General features: G+C 34.0%; 1 protein-coding gene across 2 annotated transcripts in view; it reads right to left on the minus strand.

Annotated features, from left to right (window-relative positions):
• The window catches only part of RELN (reelin), a 447,102-nt gene that overhangs the window by 298,556 nt on the left and 128,793 nt on the right, over positions 1-19,753 (minus strand). For both annotated transcript variants that reach the window (XM_069462478.1, XM_069462477.1), the window contains exon 3: positions 18,358-18,493. In XM_069462478.1, the coding sequence (XP_069318579.1) occupies positions 18,358-18,493 (136 nt within the window). The remainder of the gene's footprint in view (positions 1-18,357; positions 18,494-19,753) is intronic.

The following is a 19,753-nucleotide window of genomic DNA, read 5'->3' on the forward strand; positions in this document are numbered from 1 at the left end:
CTCCGAGGGCCCCGGAGGTGAAGGAGCTGAAGGGCCAGCGCGGTGTGGGGAACAGGGAAGTGGAAGCCTTGGGTTCCACGGCAGGCTGTCACTGTTGCAGTTCTGTGACGCTGAGCTCACCTCTCTGGGCCTCCATTTCCTCATCTTTAAAATCAGAGTTTAGGTCCTTTTAGCTACCACTGTAACCTGAAGTTATGACAGGTCAAGAGAACTTTGCTCTCATCAGCACACCTATTTAGCAATGTTTCCAAAAAGACAACATTATCCAAGTTAATTTATACGTCTTTGTCCAGAGGAATGGACAGTAACAAAGTCAATTAGGGACAGAAGAAGGTACAGAAAGAAATACGGGCAAACTTTAAGATAATACAGAGATATGATGGCATCTGTGCTGTGTGGTTTTCCATTGTCAACTTTCAACTGTCCATCACTCAAGCAACTTTATATACTGAAAAGATTCATTCATGAAAGTGACTGAATTTGTAGAAAGGCAGATAAGTATTATAAGCTATGGTGGAGCTATCTCTTGAGTTAATTTGGCTATGGAATTTTGTTCCATTTTCAAATATTTATTTGCGAAATTCAGCTCTCAGCCATATAATCATATGTTGGTCAATATTTGACTTTGTAAAGTTTTACACATAATGATTTATAAAAGTTTTATTCTTTCTAGGCAAATAAAATAAATCTTTACCCATGTGTTGAAGTTTCTAAGATAGGCAGCTGGGTGGCTGTCTTTAAGATGTAATTTTCCTCAGATTTAATGTAAAGACATAAGCTTAACTTGATACATCAAGCAAAAGTTAATTTATCTATGAAAATTTAAATCTATGAGTATCATTACTATAATTATTAAAATATTATAATTTTATTAATTTAAACATTTGATTTGCCAGTGATTCATACTCTTCAGCCAAATACTATTATTGGACACTGTGACAATTTCACACTTAAAGCTTCTACTTGTGGATTAGCATTATGAGTTATGGAAAGTCATTCTTGTTTACTGGCAGTGGTGTGCTAAAGTGCTATAATGAGGGATTTGGTGGTCTCTTTGTAACTCAAATGTTTACCCAGAAAGACCTTTTAAAATTGGCATACCAAAGTATGTGCTTTGAAAATCTCCATAAGAAAGCAGCACTTCTTAGAGACACTAACTCTCCAAGGCTGTGTCCATTCCTAACATTGCTGTGCTGAAAAGTTCTGCATAAATAGATTTGAACCAACAAAAATGTATTTCAAAGGTATTTGATATTTAAACCCATTGACTAAATCTGTCATAAAAACACTTATTTTAAGTTCAATCATGTATAATATCCTATAAATTAACCTGTTATATGTTAAGTTCTCTAAAGAAAGAGTTTTCATTTTCTCAATATAGAATTAGCAAAAAGGGAACATAGCTTTAAAGATAGGTTTCATTAAATTAAAAATGTAAATCATCTTTTAATTTGCATAAAACTATAAAAAGATCAACATGCAGGAAGTTTTCTACCAAAAGAAAACAATATGATTTATAGTTGTTATCCAGAGACATCGTTGGAAACACAATGGAATAAAACTAGAAATCAATAACGAGATGAACACCAGAAAATATACAAACACATAGAAATTAAACAATATGCTCCTGAATGATCAGTGGGTCAATGAAGAGATTAAGAAAGAAATATTTAAAATATTTAAAATTTTCAAAACAAATGAAAATGAAAGCACAACATATCAAAACCTGTGGGATACAGAAAAAAAGCAGTAATAAGAGGAAAATTTATAGCAATAAGTGCCTGTATCAAAAAAGTAGAAAAGCTTCAAATAAACATACACATACACTCAAAGAACTAGAAAAACAAGAGCAAACCAAACCCAAAATTAATACCAGAAAAAAAGAAATAATACAAATCAGAGCAGAAATAAATGAAATTGAAACAAATAAATGTAAAAGACCAAGAAAACAAAATGTTAGTTTTTTTTAAAAGATAAAGTGACACACCATTATCCAGACAAAGAAAAAAGAGAGAAGACCCAAATAAATAAGATCAGAGATGAAAAAGGAGACCATTACAACTGCTACTGCAGAAATCCAAAGGATCATTACACACTACTATGAGCAACTACATGCCAATAAATTGGAAAACCTAAAAGAAATGGATAAATTCCTAGACATATACAACCTACCATGATTGAACCAGGAAGAAATCCAAAACCTGAATAAACCAATGATAAGTAATGAGATAGAAGCAGTAATAAAAAGTCTCCCATCAAAGAAAAGCCAGGACCCAATGGCTTCACTGCTGAATTCTACTAAGCATTCAAAGAACTACTAACTCCAATTCTCCTTAAACTAGTCCAAAAAAATCGAGGAGGGAATATTCCCAAACTCAATCTGTGAGGCCTATATCACCTGGATATCAAAACTAGAAAAAGACACAGCAGAAAAAAAGAAAATTATAGGCCAATATCTCTGATGAACATAGATGCAAAAATCCTCAATAAAATATTAGCCAACCAAATTCAACAATGCATTCAAAAGATTATTTATGGCCGGGCACGGTGGCTCACGCCTGTAATCCTAGCACTCTGGGAGGCCGAAGTGGGTGGATTGCTTGAGCTCAGGAGTTCGAGACCAGCCTGAGCAAGAGCGAGACCCCGTCTCTACTAAAAATAGAAAGAAATTATCTAGATAGCTAAAAATATATATAGAAAAAATTAGCCGGGCATGGTGGTGCATGCCTGTAGTCACAGCTACTCGGGAGGCTGAGGTAGGAGGATCGCTTTAGCCCAGGAGTCTGAGGTTGCTGTGAGCTAGGCTGAAGCCACGGCATTCTAGCCCAGGCAACAGGGTGAGACCCTGTCTCAAAAAAAAAAAAAAAAAAAGATTATTTATTGTAATCAAGTGGGATTCATCCCAGGGATGCAATGGTGGTTCAACATATGCAAATCAATCAATGTATACATCATATCAACAGAACAAATGAACAAAAACCATATGATCATTTCAACTGATGCTGGAAAAGCACTTGATAAAATTCAACATCCCCCTCATAATAAAAACTCTCAAAAAATTGGGTACAGAAGGAACTTATGTCAACATCATAAAAGCCATATATGAGTGACTCACAGTTAGTATCATACTGAAGGGGAAAAACTGAAAGCCTTTTCTCTAAGATCTGGAACAAGACAAGGACACTCACTTTCACCATTGTTATTCAACATAGAACTAGCAGTTCTAGGTAAAGCAATCAGATAAAAAAAAGAAATAAAAAGCATCCAAATTGGAAAGGGAGAAGTCAAATTACCCTTGTTTATAGATGATATGACCTTACGTCTAGAGAAACATAGACTTCACAACAAAACTATCAGAACTGATAAACAAATTCAGTAAAGTTGCAAGACACAGAATCAATATACAAAAATCAGTAGCATTTCTATATGCCAACAGTAAACAATCTGAAAAAGAAACCAAGAAATAAATCCCATTTAAATAGCTATAAATAAAATACAATACCTAGGAATAAACTTAACCAAAGAAGTGAAAGATCTCTATAATGAAAACCATAAAACAATGATGAAACAAACTGAAGAGGACAGAAAAAAATGGAAAGATATTCCATGCTCATGGATTAGAAGAATCAATATTATTGAAATGTCCATACTACCCAAAGCAATCTACAGATTCAATGCAATTTCCATCAAAATATCAATGACATTCTTCACAGAAAGAGAATGGATCCTGAGCAAAAAGAAAAAAACTGGAAGAATCACATTACCTGTCTTCAAATTATACTACAGAGCTGTAGTAACCAAAACAGCATGGTACTGGCATAAAAACAGACACATGGACCAATGGAACTGACTAGAGAACCCAGAAATAAATCCATATGTCTACGGTGAACTTATCTTTGAGAAAGGTGCCAAGAACACTCAGTGTGGGAAAGGATAATCTCTTTAATACATGGTGCTGGGAAAACTGGATATCCATATGCAGAAGAATGAAACTAAACCCCTATCTCCCACCATATACTAAAATCAAGTCAAAATGGATTAAAGACTTAAATCTAAAACCCAAAACTATGAAACTATTAAAAGAAAGCATTGGGAAAATGCTTCAGGACATTGGTCTGGGCAAGGACTTCTAGCGTAATACTCCAAAAGCACAGGCAACCAAAGCAAAATTGGATAAAAGGGATCACATCAAACTAAAAAGCTTCTGCACAGCAAAGGAAACAATTAACAAAGTAAAGCGACAACCCACAGAATGGCAAAAAATACTTGCAAACTACCCATCTGACAAGGGATTAATAACTAGAATTTATAAGGAGCTCCAACAACTCAATAGGAAAAAAAATCAGATAATCTGATTAAAAATAGGCAAACAATCTAAATGGACACTTCTCAAAAGAAGACATACAAATGGCCAACAGGTATGTAAAAAAGTGGTCAACATCATTAGTCATCAGAGAAATGCACATCAAAACTACAATGAGATATCATCTCACCCCAGTTAAAATGGCTTTTATCAGAAAGACAGGCAATAAAGAATGCTGGTGAGAATGTGGATTAAGAGGAACCCTCGTTCACTGTTGGTGGGAATGTAAATTAGTGCAACCACTATGGAGAACAGTATGGAGGTTCCTCAAAAAATAGAAAATAGAACTACCATATGACCCAGCAATCCCACTAACAAGTATATATCCAAAGGAGGGCAATTCAGTATATTGAAGAGATATCTACACTCCCATGTTTATTGTACCACTATTCACAATAACCAGGATCTGGAATCAATCTTAGCGTCCACCAATGGATGAGTGGATAAAGAAATTGTAGTATGAATACACATACTACGTGACTATTATATAGCCACAAAAAGAATGAAATTCTGCCATTTGCAACAACATGGATGGAACTGGAGAACATTATGTTAAGTGAAATAAGCCAAGCATAGAAAGACAAATCTTGCATGTTCTCACTCATATGTGGGAGCTTAATATTAAAATCAATTGATCTCATGGAGACAGAAAGTAGAATGATCGTTACCAGAGGCTGGGAAGGGTAGAGTGGAGGATAAAGTGGGGATGGTACCCATTAACCATTTCCACTATACTAAAATTCAACAATGGAACAGAAAATATTGTAAAATGAAAGATAATGCTTTCTTAACTAAAGTGATGTCTAGGCAATTAGAATAGCAATAAGGAAATTGGTATTTATTTTAACCTATGAATAATTATCAAATATTATTATATAGAACTATTACTTTTAAAAGTTGAAAAGTTAACTACTATTACTCTTTGTGATCCTGTCCTCAGTACAAAAATCAAAATATGGTTTTATGCATATGTCTTAGCATTTCATTTTATCAGGCTGACCTCATAGTTAATTCTAATATCAAAATAATATACTTTCATAATTAGGAGTGTTCAAAGCATTAGCTACAAGGTTTTTTTAATCATAAAATTGTTTAACAGTGAACACTGGAGACAAACAAAATGTCCATAAACAAAAGATTGATTAAATACATTCTAGTACATCCACATAATAGAATATTAGTCAGATGATGTTATAGATGTATATTTATTTGGAAAACATTCACAATATAATTCTAGGTTTAAAAAAAGCTACATACAAAAATAGAATGTATAATAGAGTCCCAATTTGGTAAAAACTAAAATTGAACACATATATATGTCTAGAGAAATATACCCCGAAATATTTACTGTTCTTATTTCTGGGACAGTATAAATACGAATGTGTATGCATGCATGTGTCAGTGTGAAAGTGTGCATCTGTACATACACAGGGTATTTGCTTAGCTATATTTTTAATATATAAGTATTGCTTTTATAATCAGAAAGTAAAATGATTTTAAAACTCATTTAAAAAGAAGTATTATTTACTGTCAAGTTTTAATATGAAAAACAGTCTGTCTGAAATATATATTGGTTTACTGTCATTCTTTAAAGTTACAATTCTAAATTTAGGCATTTTGCATTCTGACTCAAAGGTGAAATACAGAAACAAACAGCAAAATTAACTTGACACTTTCACACACACACACACACACACACACAAGTTAGAAAGACACAATGTCTGAAACAAACAGTTGGTAGCGGGGAAAAGTATATATTTCAGATACAACCCTTAAATTACAAGCTTAATTTTTAAAAACTTGATTGGGAGTTACCAAAGTGCAATACAATGTTGAAATTATAGAATAAATAGTCTGAGAGAAAACTCCAGTTCCCTTTGATCTTTGAAGAGGTCATCTCCTCATGCTCCAAATGAGCCATTCAGAAATCTTATCTAATTGCACATCTGAGATCCATTGTATGAAATAAAGAAACCTGTGTTTTAAAAGCAAAATATAAAATTTAAAAATCAAGACTTCTTTTCCCTTCAGTGAAAGACTTAGTGCAGTTCGTTATGTTCTCAGTTTCTTTTAGTAAGTTTCTATTTTTCCTTAAGTACATCAACATTGCTTTAACACCTAATATCCAAGATCTTTAAACAGAAATGAACTCTAAACTCCTTCTCCTATTTATAAGTTCTGGTGTTATATGGATAATATCGATTTAAATGTCTGTTTATAAGATACACAATACAAAAATCTGTAAAATTATCCATTTCAACATATTTTCAAAAAATTTCTCCAGCGTGGCATTTATTATAAATGAAAATGTCTAAGAAATATTGTGTTTTTCATTTTAATGCTTTAGAGTTAAATACTACCATTTAAAATTCCCTAAGATATATTTATTTATATTTCTTTGTCAAAGTATAAAAATGGTAATGGCAGTTCATTTTAACACCAGAAAAAAATGAATGCCATAGTTGGTATGATATTTAAAAGACTTCATATTTTCACCTAGTATGATTGTAGGTACACTTTTCTGTTCCATCTTTCCCTCCCACACATGAAATCATTCCATGGCAAATCCCTTAAATTCCTCTTTTGAAGTTAAAAATTAATTTCCATGGTTACTCTTCTATAATCCTCCATCTTTTAAAAATGCAAAATATGCTTATACTTTCTGAGAAATCATATGAAATCCTAAATACCCTATGTATGTGCAATGCTTTTAAAAAGAAAAACACTTATTCTTTTAAAAAAATCAAGGCATCTGATTCTATAATTAATAAGAACAAGATAACAATTTGGTTTTAAGTGTCCATTCATAATGTTAAATCAGTGTTAAATTATAAAGAATTTCCATGGAAATATACAAGACATCCACACTGATTCTAAATGAAATTCATTATGAGCAGCTCTATTATACTGAATGGCAAATGAATTCTTAATAATGAGGCACTTGATATGTTATCCAGAACTGGGGTTGACAAGAAACCACTTAGCTTCACTTTCTAATAATATTATAGCAAGTAACTGATAAAGCACATATATTTTTCAACTTGAAAGGAAAACTTTAAAGAAAAGAATATTTAACAAACCTTTTTTATTATTATTAATTTTTTCTTGGAAATTAAAGTGGGTTTGTTTCTTTGTAAAAAAAAAAATTGCATCAAGAGTAGTTTGGGTAATGCCAAACATTTTTAATATAGTATGTTTCCTGTGTAGATTTGTCTAAGGTTTTGCTCTTTTGTAAGCTCATCTTGCCCTTACCATCAGAAGTCCATTACAACAGATGCTAGAAAAATTAAAAATCTATCACTATACACTCTTCCATCACACCACAGACTAGGAAATGAAGGTGGTTTACGGGTGTCCTTGTCTCACTTTATCCACCTCTACGTCGTTGACGTGTAGGCTTTAATGTGCATCCTTGCACCTCTCCTTCGGCAGGAAGCCTGTCTCCGGGGATCACTTGCAGAAAATAGGACATTGAGTCCATAATTAAAGTAATCTCTTTCCAGGCAGATGCTGCAGTTGGCTCTGTTATCACATATTACAAAAGGCATCTTGAGGGTTATAAAATGTGCAGCAAATAGCTTTGGAGATGAGAAACAGCAATTTTTCATCTAATTTTGATCCATAGACATGTAAGTACTGTATTGCTACTTTTTGGTTCTAAGCCAAATAACTATTATGGTACCGAGATGAGCCAGGCAGTAACCAAAATTAAAGAATACTTTAGCTTTTATCCTCAAAGTGAGAAAAGCTCTTCTGTAACCATCTTTGCACTTAGCAAATAAGGATGCCATCTCAAATCTGAGCATTAATGCCTGCAGGCGGATTTAGAAGAAAGGCTTATGTAGCTTAGCTTTACAGCCATACTTTCAATATATTTGCTTAAGTTAAAACCAGGGGTTGATTAAGGGACCTAGCATCTTAGCTCCTTTGCAACTACAGTGTACATTTTTAATTAGAAGTCTTTTCACTGTTTATCTTTCCTGTAAAATTTAGGACATTGCTCTTTGAAATATATGTCATCCCAGATAACTAAAATGCTCGTGTTATTCATAATCCCTTCTATAAATACTAATAGTGGAAATAAATGGAGGAGATTTAACTAACACATTCTTGTTTCCGGCTTAGGACTTGTCAATGTGGGTAACCAAAATCTGACTCTAATAATGTGAGGTGCTAAAATGGAGATGGAAATAATTAATTTTGTTTATGTCTCAGTGCTAAAAAAGATGATTTATCAATATGTGCTGATTTAATTTTAAAGAGATTATCTTATAATTCCAGAAATATGTGGTTTCAATTTTTTTATTTCCTCAAATTTTTAAAACACTTTCTAACAATAAAGTTTTACATCGACTTGGCTTTTCAATTTAAAAATACTGTTAATAATATTGACCTTTAAATTTCATGTTGGTATAAATAGCATTCAAAACCAGGAAAATCTAACTTAACAAACAATAGAAATATTTGCATTCTAGCATATTTAAGCCTTCAGAGTTAATACTGAAGAGAAATTTATGTAATGTTCTTGAACTATTAGGGAAAAACTAACTGTAAATCAAAATTTTTAATTATTCATAAGGTTTTGGTAAATGGCCAAATTGGTTTTTCTAGAGCACCTAAAATATTTAAATATAAAGCCAGCGCATGCCTGAGGTATAAATGGCAGTGTATAAACCCTAATTCTCTAACATAATCTTCTGGCATATTTATATATTCATGCATTTTTTTCATTGATGTACACATTCATTCATCTATTCAACAAATAACTCTAAAAGAATGTCTTTGTCTAAACAATTTTATAATACTACCTGCAATTGAAATATTAATATTAGAAATAATACTAGGATTCTGCCACTTCAAAGGCAGTTTTCAATTTTGCATGTTTCTTTCAGCTTTGTCTATATGCAAGTTATTTTGTTCTTAGGTAATTATAATTTTATCCTTGATATGATTAAGTTTTACTTATTTTGTCTGATATTAATATAGTGACACCAACTTACTTTTGGTTAGCACTTGCCTGGTATGTCTTTTCCCATCTGCTTACTTTCAACATTTTTGTGCCATTATGTTTAGGTTTGTCTCTTGGAAGCAGTATATTTCTGGATTTTTGAAACTGCATTCTAAAAGTCAGTGTTTCAACTGGTGAATTTAATCTGTTTACATTTATTATAATCACTGCTTTATTTAGATTACTAGTATTATATTATATATTTCTATGATTTTAAAATTTGCTTTTTTCCTTTCTACAGAGGGATTAATTTAATATTCTTTAATCCTTTCCTCATCCCCTCCATAATTTGGAAGTTATAATGTTATTTCTGTTCTTTACATTTATGTCTTTACCAATCATCCTTAACTAAGCTTACAACCTTCTTGCAAAAGAATTTGAAGACATTAGAAAACCTTAATACTGATTTTTCCTTCCCCCAACTTACACAGAAATGTTCCTTAGAATTTTACTTATACATTGCCTTTAAATTCTATCCTAAAATAGTTATTGGCATATATTTTATATGTAAATTAATTTGCATATTCAATGCTTAGAGTTGCTAAGATACTAATTTCTTTGCTCACCATTAATTATTGCATTACACCATAATTTCTTATATCCTACAACTTTTACTTTTCTTCTCAGTTTTTCTTTTTACTGAAGCATATCCTTTAAAAATTTGCTTTAACATGGTCTGTATGCATTTTCATTTTGGTAAAAATATCAAACTTAATTTTTTAAAAAATTTTTGTGTTCACACTTGACTTGAGACATGTCTTGGCCAAGGCAGCCAATGAGCAGCACTAAGCCCTCGGCACTGTAAGACATGGTAACCAGAGGCATTTCTCAGCTGTCATATTTAGCTTATCACTGCCCATAAAGTTAAAGACCATAGAAACTGCTGCAGTGGCAAATAAAACTAAAGCGAACAATGAGGTAACCAGCTCTTTACATAAAACTGTCTTACTTGTTGAGGCTGGAAGTTATGATGGTTCAAGTTCAATTGATAATTTCAAAACCTTATTCTTGCTTTACTTTTTCTTTATGTCCTTTCAAGTGCATGGTTACCTTCTGTAAATGTCAAGGTAACGTTAGAGGAAAAGATAATTCAACAGATTCTTTAAACCCATGCTATATAATAAAACTTTTGGTAAGGACAGAAATGCTCTACATTTGTGCTGTCCAATATAATAGTCATTAGCCCTATATGACTATTGAGAACTTGAAATGTGGCTGGTACAACTGAGGAACTGAATATTTATTTTATTTAATTTTAATTAATTTAAACTTCAATAGCCACACATGGCTCATAGCTACCATGTTAGAAAGAACAACTCTAAACAAATTTTATCATATATGTGTGTGTGTGTTTGTGTATGTGTGTGTATGCATATTTGTGTGCTGTGGTTTGAATGTGTCAGAGTTCATGTGTTGGAAACTTAATCCTCAATGCAGCAGTGTTTAAAGATGGGACCTTTAAGAGGTGATTAGGTCATGAGGACTCTGCCCTCAAGAATGGATTAATACCATTATTCCAGGAATGGGTTGGGTAACTTGGCAGTGGGTTCCTGAAAAAAGGATGAGTTTGGTCCCCCTTCTACTCTTCAGCATGCATGTTCTGCCATGTGATGTCTTCTGCCATGTTATAACACAATAAAAAGGCCCTCACTAGATGTGGCCCCTTGATCTTGGACTTCCCAGTCTTCAGAACCATGAGACAAATGAACTTCTATTGTTTATAAATTATCCAGTTTCAGGAATTTGGTAATAACAGCATAAAAGAGACTAAGACAATGTGTATGTGTGTGTGTGTGTGTGTGTGTGTATATATATATATATATACACATGAGTGTGTGTGTACATAATATATGTGTATACATATGTATATATCCAAATAAGTCATAGAGGACAAAATAAGTTCCTTAAAAAATTCTTAACTGGAAGAAACAATCAAAATTTTATTTCAAGCTTGTAATAATGCCTTAATATTCAAAGATTTACTAAAATCAGACCTTTATAATATGCTGCTGCTAGTATATATTATCCAAGTGACTATATTGGCAAACCGTGGAGTTGTTGCTGCCATGGGAAAAACTTATTCACCTATTTCTCAGACATCTTTGTCATCACTATTTAACTGTGTGGGCAGTTTGGAAAAATGAAATTTCACACTTAGGGCTTCTAGAAGTGGTTTAATCAATTCTAGTAATAGAAAAATAACCCAAATCTCTGCTCAGACCTCATTTAGAAAATTTCTGTTGGATGTAGAGAACTTCTAATAATTGTAACACGTAAAGCTTTTAAATTTATTGACTTGAGTCTTTTTGCTCTCACAAATGTTCCGTGTGGTTTTTCGAATAAGAAGTGCCAAGTACGGTAGTAATCCCATCTAGACCACAAGACTTGTAATAAGGAGCATTTTGTGGATTCCAAACTTCAGTCCATTTACTTGAGTGCCCTCCTCGAGTTCTCACACCATTACATGAAAGGAAAAGAAGAAGGTAAGAGGCGGTTTGCCACAGGACTTTTTTTTTTTTTTTTTTGCTTCTAGAGTCTACATTGGAAAAAAACTAACATTTCTGTCTAAAAATGAAAAAAAAACCAGAGATTTCAAAAAAGAACAAATTCACTAACACAACTATTTGCTATGGGATAGAATTCCAGAGAAGCAGGTCCATCTTGGGAACCTGGTTAAAAATATTTTATTACTGGAATAGAAAATTTTTCCATCATGAAGCAGTTCAACTTCTCTGATGGTCTTACCATTTTGGTGCACAGAAATCTCCTAGTGGAGACTCCAGTAGATTGCCCTAATATAACCAGTGCTGTTTACACTGTGACTTCCTAGAAGGAGGAGACACAGGAAGGGAGAAAAGAGAGAAGGAGAAATGAAGGGAGTAGTTTTGGCTTTTGAATATCTGTTAAATTAAAATATATATGTTGTTTAATAAAAATAATTTATTCAAGCCTTCTTGGAGATTTATGGACATATTATCTCAACCACACTCCCTAAAATTAAAAACAAATTCCCAGGAAACATTCTGACCTCATTTGCCAAAGTGTTGATATATAAGAACACACATTAGTCCCTGACCTTACACTGCCTCCTTGTCCAAGCCTAATTGGTTATTTAACTTTGATGAAAAGCAGGGACCTAAGAGGAAGTGACAACTATCAGTTAGGCTCCTAGCTATTTACCTTTAAGGATAGATAATATTTTTTTGTCCTCTCATTCAGAGGCACATTTTTTAGCAGCCCTGAAATAATTGTCTGAAGTTGGGAAATGTTTGTGGGAAAAAAAAGGGACCATCAGAAAAAAAATAACAGACTTATTATTGAAGAGATAGATGAAATTCCACCTTTGGAAAATAGCACATCTGGTTTTATCTAACAGTATGGACACAATCATTTCAGGCTTACATGAGAAGTAATTTATTTTTGTAGTAAGCTACGTATAATCCAGAAAGTAAAATAACATTCGCATGTATCAGTTGTTAGCATCCCTATCTACAGGTGTGAATGCACCCCCAATATACACACCCATGGGTGAGTCCCCAGTTTTACTTCAAATATTGAAGTAAGGAGACAAATACCTTTGTGATGTTTCCTTCTGACAGACAGAAATAAGTGGGCAGCCACGCTATCTTTTCCGAAGAATCCCCCAGATAGACTGGAATGGCTCTCATCAAAAATTAAAGGCATCTGAGATACACTCAACACAGCACTTCAAATCTCTAGCTCTGTATCATTTTGAGACTGAAGGTGTTCGGAAACTGCTTGTGTCTTCAATTTTTAAAATGATTTTTTCTTCTTCTTGTTTAGTGTACTTCAAGAAAACTATCCCTCTAGGAGACACTTCCTTTAAAACATCAAATGTTCAAACACAGTCCTCCTGTGTTCCCCTTTGCTAATCTGAGTTCATTCTTTGTCAATGCTCCGTATGTTAAATAGAATACTGCCTGGTTCATTCTGTTTGCAGTTTTGAGGAAATTCACATAAGGTTAAATAATCACTAATTTAGGCACAAATCTGATCCTCTTTAAGGTTCCATTTTTACTCTAATATTATGACAGCATCTCTTTCCAGTTAAACCTAAATCTAATTGTGATGAATTTTGCCGCTAATTCACACATTCCCTATAGGAAGTACCCTTGTGACAAGGCATAGCATACAATCAGCATCCAAAGAATGGACCTACATCATACATATCAGGATCGAACTCATGTTTGACATATTAGTCCAGTGTGTTCTCCACATTTCATAATTTTACATGGGTGCCTTTCAATATTTAAATGAATTAGATAGTATTATTATATCTCATATAGAGACAGATTTAAAAATGTAGATAGAAAACACATGTTGGCCACTTGAAAAAGTAGAGAGATTCTTATACTACACTGCAAACTCTATTTAATTTTCATTGCATCAATATCATGTGTATTTTACCACAACAAAATAGACAAGTCATCATTTTAAGGGCAACTGTAGTGAAGTGGCAAAAATCACCTGCTTTGAAACCAGATTGTGTTACTCACTAGGTAAGTTACCTTAAGCAAGTTATTTAATATCTCTGTCCTTCACTTCCCCATTTGTAAACTGAGATAATAACAGTACCTACTTTACAGAATCACTGTGAGAATTAAATAGATTAAAAGAGGTAAACTATTTAGAACAGTGGCTAGAGCAATGTAAATTTTCAAAAACATTGTTAATATTATAGTTGCTATTTTACAACTCCCTTTCCCTGGTAGTTTCTCACTTTTAGAGTTAGACGGCTTAGAGAATTCCTTACTTCCTTCTTTCGATCCTTCCTTCCTGTCTTTCCTCCTTCCCCCCACTTCTTTCGATCCTTCCTTCCTGTCTCCCCACCGCCAGCCTGTCCCTACCTTTGCCCCTCTCCCCTCCTCCTCTTCCTCTTTCTTTTTCCCTCTCCCTCCCTCCCTGTCTCTCCCCTTCCTTGGGATTTTTTAGGGGAAGGGGATTTATATCAAAGAAGTTTGGATAATTAAGTACCTTTTTAAACTTGAGGTTTACTAGTCACTGAAGACTTCAATCAAATATAAAAGCAAAGACAAACTGTATTTCCATAAGATCTAGATACTAAGCAAATCTTAAAGCAAAATTATAACTTAAAATGTAAAAGTTATCAACAGGTGTCATAAAAATAATGATAAAAATAACTCTAGCCCATTTCCTACATCTGTACCAGTACAGCCAGCATTTTATCCTCATGGCATCCTCTTCCTCTATGTCTCTCACTTGATTATTTTTAACAAGGAAGTCAGTAAACAGACAGCCGAAATGACTATGTGGCTAAGTGGTTTACCAATAAAGCATGGTTTATTCAGACAGCATGCCACTTACTCTTCACTGGGAAAGGCACACACAACATATATATAATTGTCTTGAATTTCAGTTCAAATGTTCCATAATTCTTGGTATAGGATTTTTTTTTTAAAAAAAGAATTTTAAATAGGTAACTGGGTTTTAAAATCAGAGTTTGCATCATACATTAACTTACTAATATGAGATTATATAACTGAATTAGGTGTAGTGTCAATTCTATGGCCAGCTTTAGAAAGACCATGTACATGGATAAATGACAAATGTTAGTTGCTGGAGTTTTTTCAAATACAACACACCATCAACTGTAAGATGCTAAGAAGTAAAGCAAATGCTGCCAATTGTAACTGTAGGATGCCATCAAATGTAAAATGCAACCCTACCTCTGAGGTCCCACAATGTAAAAAAGAAAATCTGTATCTTAGAATCAATGAAGTGTAATGTCATCATTAGCTATTAAAAAATATTTACTGAGAGCCTTTTATTGTCTATATAGTTCAGTGTTAGGAACTGTTAGGTCTATAAAAATACTACACACAGTCCCTGACCTTGGGGATTTAAAATACAATTAGAAAAAGAAAATAAGTATGTTAAAAATTCAATAACAATATGAATTAACTAATGACATAAAAAAGTTATACAGAATTTATCACAAAAGCATATAAGCATGGCTGAAGTTTAATTTCTAAGAAATAATCCCATCCCCCTTAAAAAGTGAACAATTTAACTTAAGAGGTTAATAAGAAAAGAGAATCATGATATATTTACCTTCAAATGCCATAGGTTTTTGTGTGCTTTTGTTTTTCTTTAATACTTAAAATTAATGTTAAATATTAGCAATCCCATTTAAATATTGCTGGGCACTTACTAATTACAAATACTAACTCTTATATGTAACTCTACTCAACACATAAAAATATTGAGTAGGAATAAAGGTAGGAAATTGCAAGATTTTAACTGAGAATATTTCAAATAAATTGTTTCAGTGGTCCATGTTCAATCCTCACTTTTCCTGTACTCTCTCACAAACTGATCAGGAAAAGAGATCAACAAAAGCATTTTGCCCATGTAGGAAGCAGCTTAACATTCAACATTGTCATGGCTTACAATAAATAGACTTAAACCTATTTGTCAAGAATGTTAAAAAGTGCAAATTGTATCACCAAAATTTTACTGGGAAATACAAGTGAGGGTGTGTAAACTTTGCAGTGAGGAAAAATTACTTTTGACCAAACTGCATTTTTTCTGACCAACTGCTAAGAAAACTCTAGAGTTAAGACTTAAAATACCTAAGTTATTCCTGAGAAAAAAGAGTTTCATATCCCAGAAACAGTGAGATCATTAGCCATCAAATATCATTTTTAAACAGATTTAACTAAACACCTATCCTTATTTGGAAGGAGGCAGTTCTATATTGCTGACATAGATTTACTTTGTGTTTTATCTTTCAAAACAGTCATTCTTATTTTAAATTAAGAAGTCATGTATGGCAAGAACTTAAATTATCTTTGCAAGTGCCAACATGAGTAAAAGAAAGCATGCCAAAAGAGTTAGGGATCACTATTAAACAAAAGGAATGACAACAATGAACACCATATAATTCGGGGGACATTTTCCCTGATATCTGTGTATGAGACACTGTACCAAATATGGGAGAGTCAAAAAGAAATAAGAATTTGTCCCTGTCCATCTAACCTAATTGAAAAGGCCAGAAATTGACTCAAGTATATAGTAAAATACAATCAGCACAATAATAGAGTAACAAGCAAAATGTGACAATACACATCCCTTCTGTTGTTGATACCATGGCAGGTTTTACAGAAGAGTTAGTATTTTAAACAGGTATTGAAAAATAGGTAAGATTTTAACAATTGGGATTGACACAAAAAAGCATTCCAGGCCAAGGGGAATGCATAGAGACAGAAAGTCGGTCACAGAATGTTTAGGGATTGTGGGAAATTCTGCAATTCGTGCTTGAAAGGTGACAAATAGCAATATTGGGAAAGGCCTTCAAACTCATGCCAAAGGTCTGGTCTTCAAAAGGGAGTTTTAGGCTTAGCCAAATTTTGAGAGATCAATGTTGCACCTTCAGAAGATTAACTGGGCAACAAATACATAAGATGGACTAGAGGAAAAATAGGCTGGAGGTGAGCACATCAGTTAGAAAGCTACTGCAATCATCTTAGCAGGAGATATTGGGAAAAAAAGGTATAAAAAACTTTCTGAGGGAGAAAATGATGGGATTAAATGTCAACCAGCTATGTGGGATGAATCTGATGTTGGCAGCCTGGGTAACCCAGAGGATGGGCAGAAAGAATATATAATCAGTGATGTGGGAGCCATAAAAACCCCTGGCACCGAACTCTGTGTTATCCAGAGGGAAGAAAAGGCAGTGGTAGATTTTGGAGTACACAGGCTATATAGGATTTTGTTGCCTGAGCAGGAGGTTGGAAGAGAAAATCATTCAGGATGCCTTCCAGCTCCATTTTGCTTGACTGCCCATAGAGCAGTTGTTTCTGAACTGCTTTAGACATTCTACCATTGGCCTACTCATCCATTGAACTGTGTGCCAGGGACTGTTCTAGACAGTTGAGGCAAATCCGTGACAAAGCAGAAAAAAGTCTTGACTTCAAGGAGCTTGCATTTTAGTGAGAAGAAACAAATGATTAACAATGCATGTAATCAAATAAGTAAAGGATATCATGTGTTACAAGTAAAAAAAAAATGTTATGAAAAAAAGCTGAATAAGAAGGATGAGGGTGGTGACTCTGGGGCAGGAGTAGGGTATAGTCTATATTGAGAGATGCCACAAGTCACAGCCTTGCAGCCACAATGCAGTGTTTATCTAAGGATGCTGTTGGGGGCATCGCTCACTACATCCCCCAGTTTCCTTTCAATGAAGCACATGAGGCAGTCAATAGGTTTCTACCGAGCACCTGACTTCTGGCCACCATGAATCTCCTAACCAATCACACTTCCCAGTTGGCACTAATGGCCGGAATGCTCAAAGCTAAATTTGTGGTCTTCTTTCAAAAAGTGGATGGAGTCCTATAGCATTCTTTGTACCTGTTTTCATCTTATTTTCTGAACACTCATTTTCCAATTGCTCTGAATTATTTGTATCTTTTAAAATTCACAAATAATAATTATAGATATATTTATGGAGTACAACGGGATGTTTTGATGTATGTTTACTTTGTGGAATGATTAAAACAAGCAAATTAACATATCCATCACTTCACATACTTACCATTTTTTTGTGATGAGAATGTTTAAATTTTGAAATATATACTACATTATGATTAACTATAGTTACCATGCTGTGCAATAGCTCTCCAAACTTATTTCTCCTAACTGAAACTTGGTACCCTTTGAACAACTTCCCTCCATTCTCCACCCCCACCCCCCCAATTCACTTACTTTTATCTCGTGTTTCTGTCAACTAAAATCCAATTCAGAACTTTAGAGGTATAAATAAATATGCAAAACCAAGTTACTTTAAAAAAAAACAGTTTTGACCTTTTTTGACACCAAAATGAGTGGCTTTAATTAAGGTCAAACCTGTCAAAATAATACATTTAAGCAGTTACCCTACATGTAAGCCCACGGGAGGTTGTAATTATTTGCCTTCTGTATGTGTCACAGACACTTGGGCACTTACATGAAATTCACACAGCCTGTGCCCGCGGGGGGAGCAATCCAGACGAAGCTGAGGTTGGTTGTGGGCAGGTGACTCACGTGAGAGGCCACCACGCTGCACATAAACTGGTTACCAAACTGGTGGTCCGACATGATCCCTGAGAGACAGAAAGGAAGGGAAATCATTATCAAGACAACAAAACAAAGTCCTTCCTCTCATGGCATCACAATATTTTCTGGACATTTTTTTCTTTTATGGTAAGATTCATTATGCTATTTGGCTTCCTCATAAGTTATGTAATTTTTTACTGTTTATTGCTAGAGGTAAATTAATCATTTACAACATTACTGTTAAGGAGTGACCTACTAAAATCATTTCCATAGTATTTGTTTTGCTTTGATTTTGTTGATTGATCTTTGCCCATCACCAAAGGCCACCAGGACCAACCTGCAGTTAACCTAGGTTAGGTTTATTGGAACTGTCTGCAACAAGGGAGACCAAACGCCATCGGGAACTGGGAGGCAGATCAGTAAGAGGGCATTGGGAGGGGCTGGTTAAAATATTTAGGCCTGTGTTATGTTATTTCAGAGAGCCGGGTGATCAGGTTTGCCCAGGAATTTCCCAATGTTAGTACTGACAGCTCTGCATTCTGGGAAACCCCCCAGTACTGTTTGGGAGGTTTCAGAAAAAGGTGGCTTTGCTTCTGGATTTGGGAACATCACAAAAGTGGAAGCAATTTTATCACTGAGTATCTTAATTTTTATCCAGGAGGCATTAGGAATGGAACGACGCTAAATCTGCAATTGGTAAAAAAGCAACAGCAGTCATGTTTGCATGGAGAGGGGGATGTTGGTCATTTTTGTAGTTTGTACGATGTTCTTGATTTTGTCTGTGTTTAAGGATGATCAAAGAGTAGGTTGTTTTTGCCTTGTATCATTACAGTCAATCAGTGGCCTTGTCTAACATTCATGTTTGGTAAAATTGCTTATGTTCAATGTGAGAACACCATGGCCCAGCTACAAGCAGGTCAGCTCCCAGCTTGACTATCAAGGAATGTTTTTTCCCTTTTCTAATAAGGTGATCCTCTTAGGTTTACCTCAGATATAAAATATGAACAAATAACTCAACAATAAGAAAACAAACAACCCGATTAAAAATGGGCAAAATATCTGAACAGACACCTCACAAAAAAAGATAAAACAGATGGCAAATAAGCATACGAAAAGACGTTTAGCACAGTATGTCATTAGGGAATTGCAAACTAAGAAAACAGTGAGATATCACTTAAATCTATTAATGATCAAAATCCAAAACACTGACAATACCAAATGCTGGTAAGGATGTGCAAAAACAGGAACTTTCATTCATTGCTGGTGGAAATGCAAAATGGTATAGCCTCTTTGGAAGATAGTGTGGC

This window comes from Eulemur rufifrons, chromosome 29 (genome assembly GCF_041146395.1).
Source record: "Eulemur rufifrons isolate Redbay chromosome 29, OSU_ERuf_1, whole genome shotgun sequence".
In the NCBI taxonomy this organism is placed as follows: Eukaryota; Metazoa; Chordata; class Mammalia; order Primates; family Lemuridae; genus Eulemur; species Eulemur rufifrons.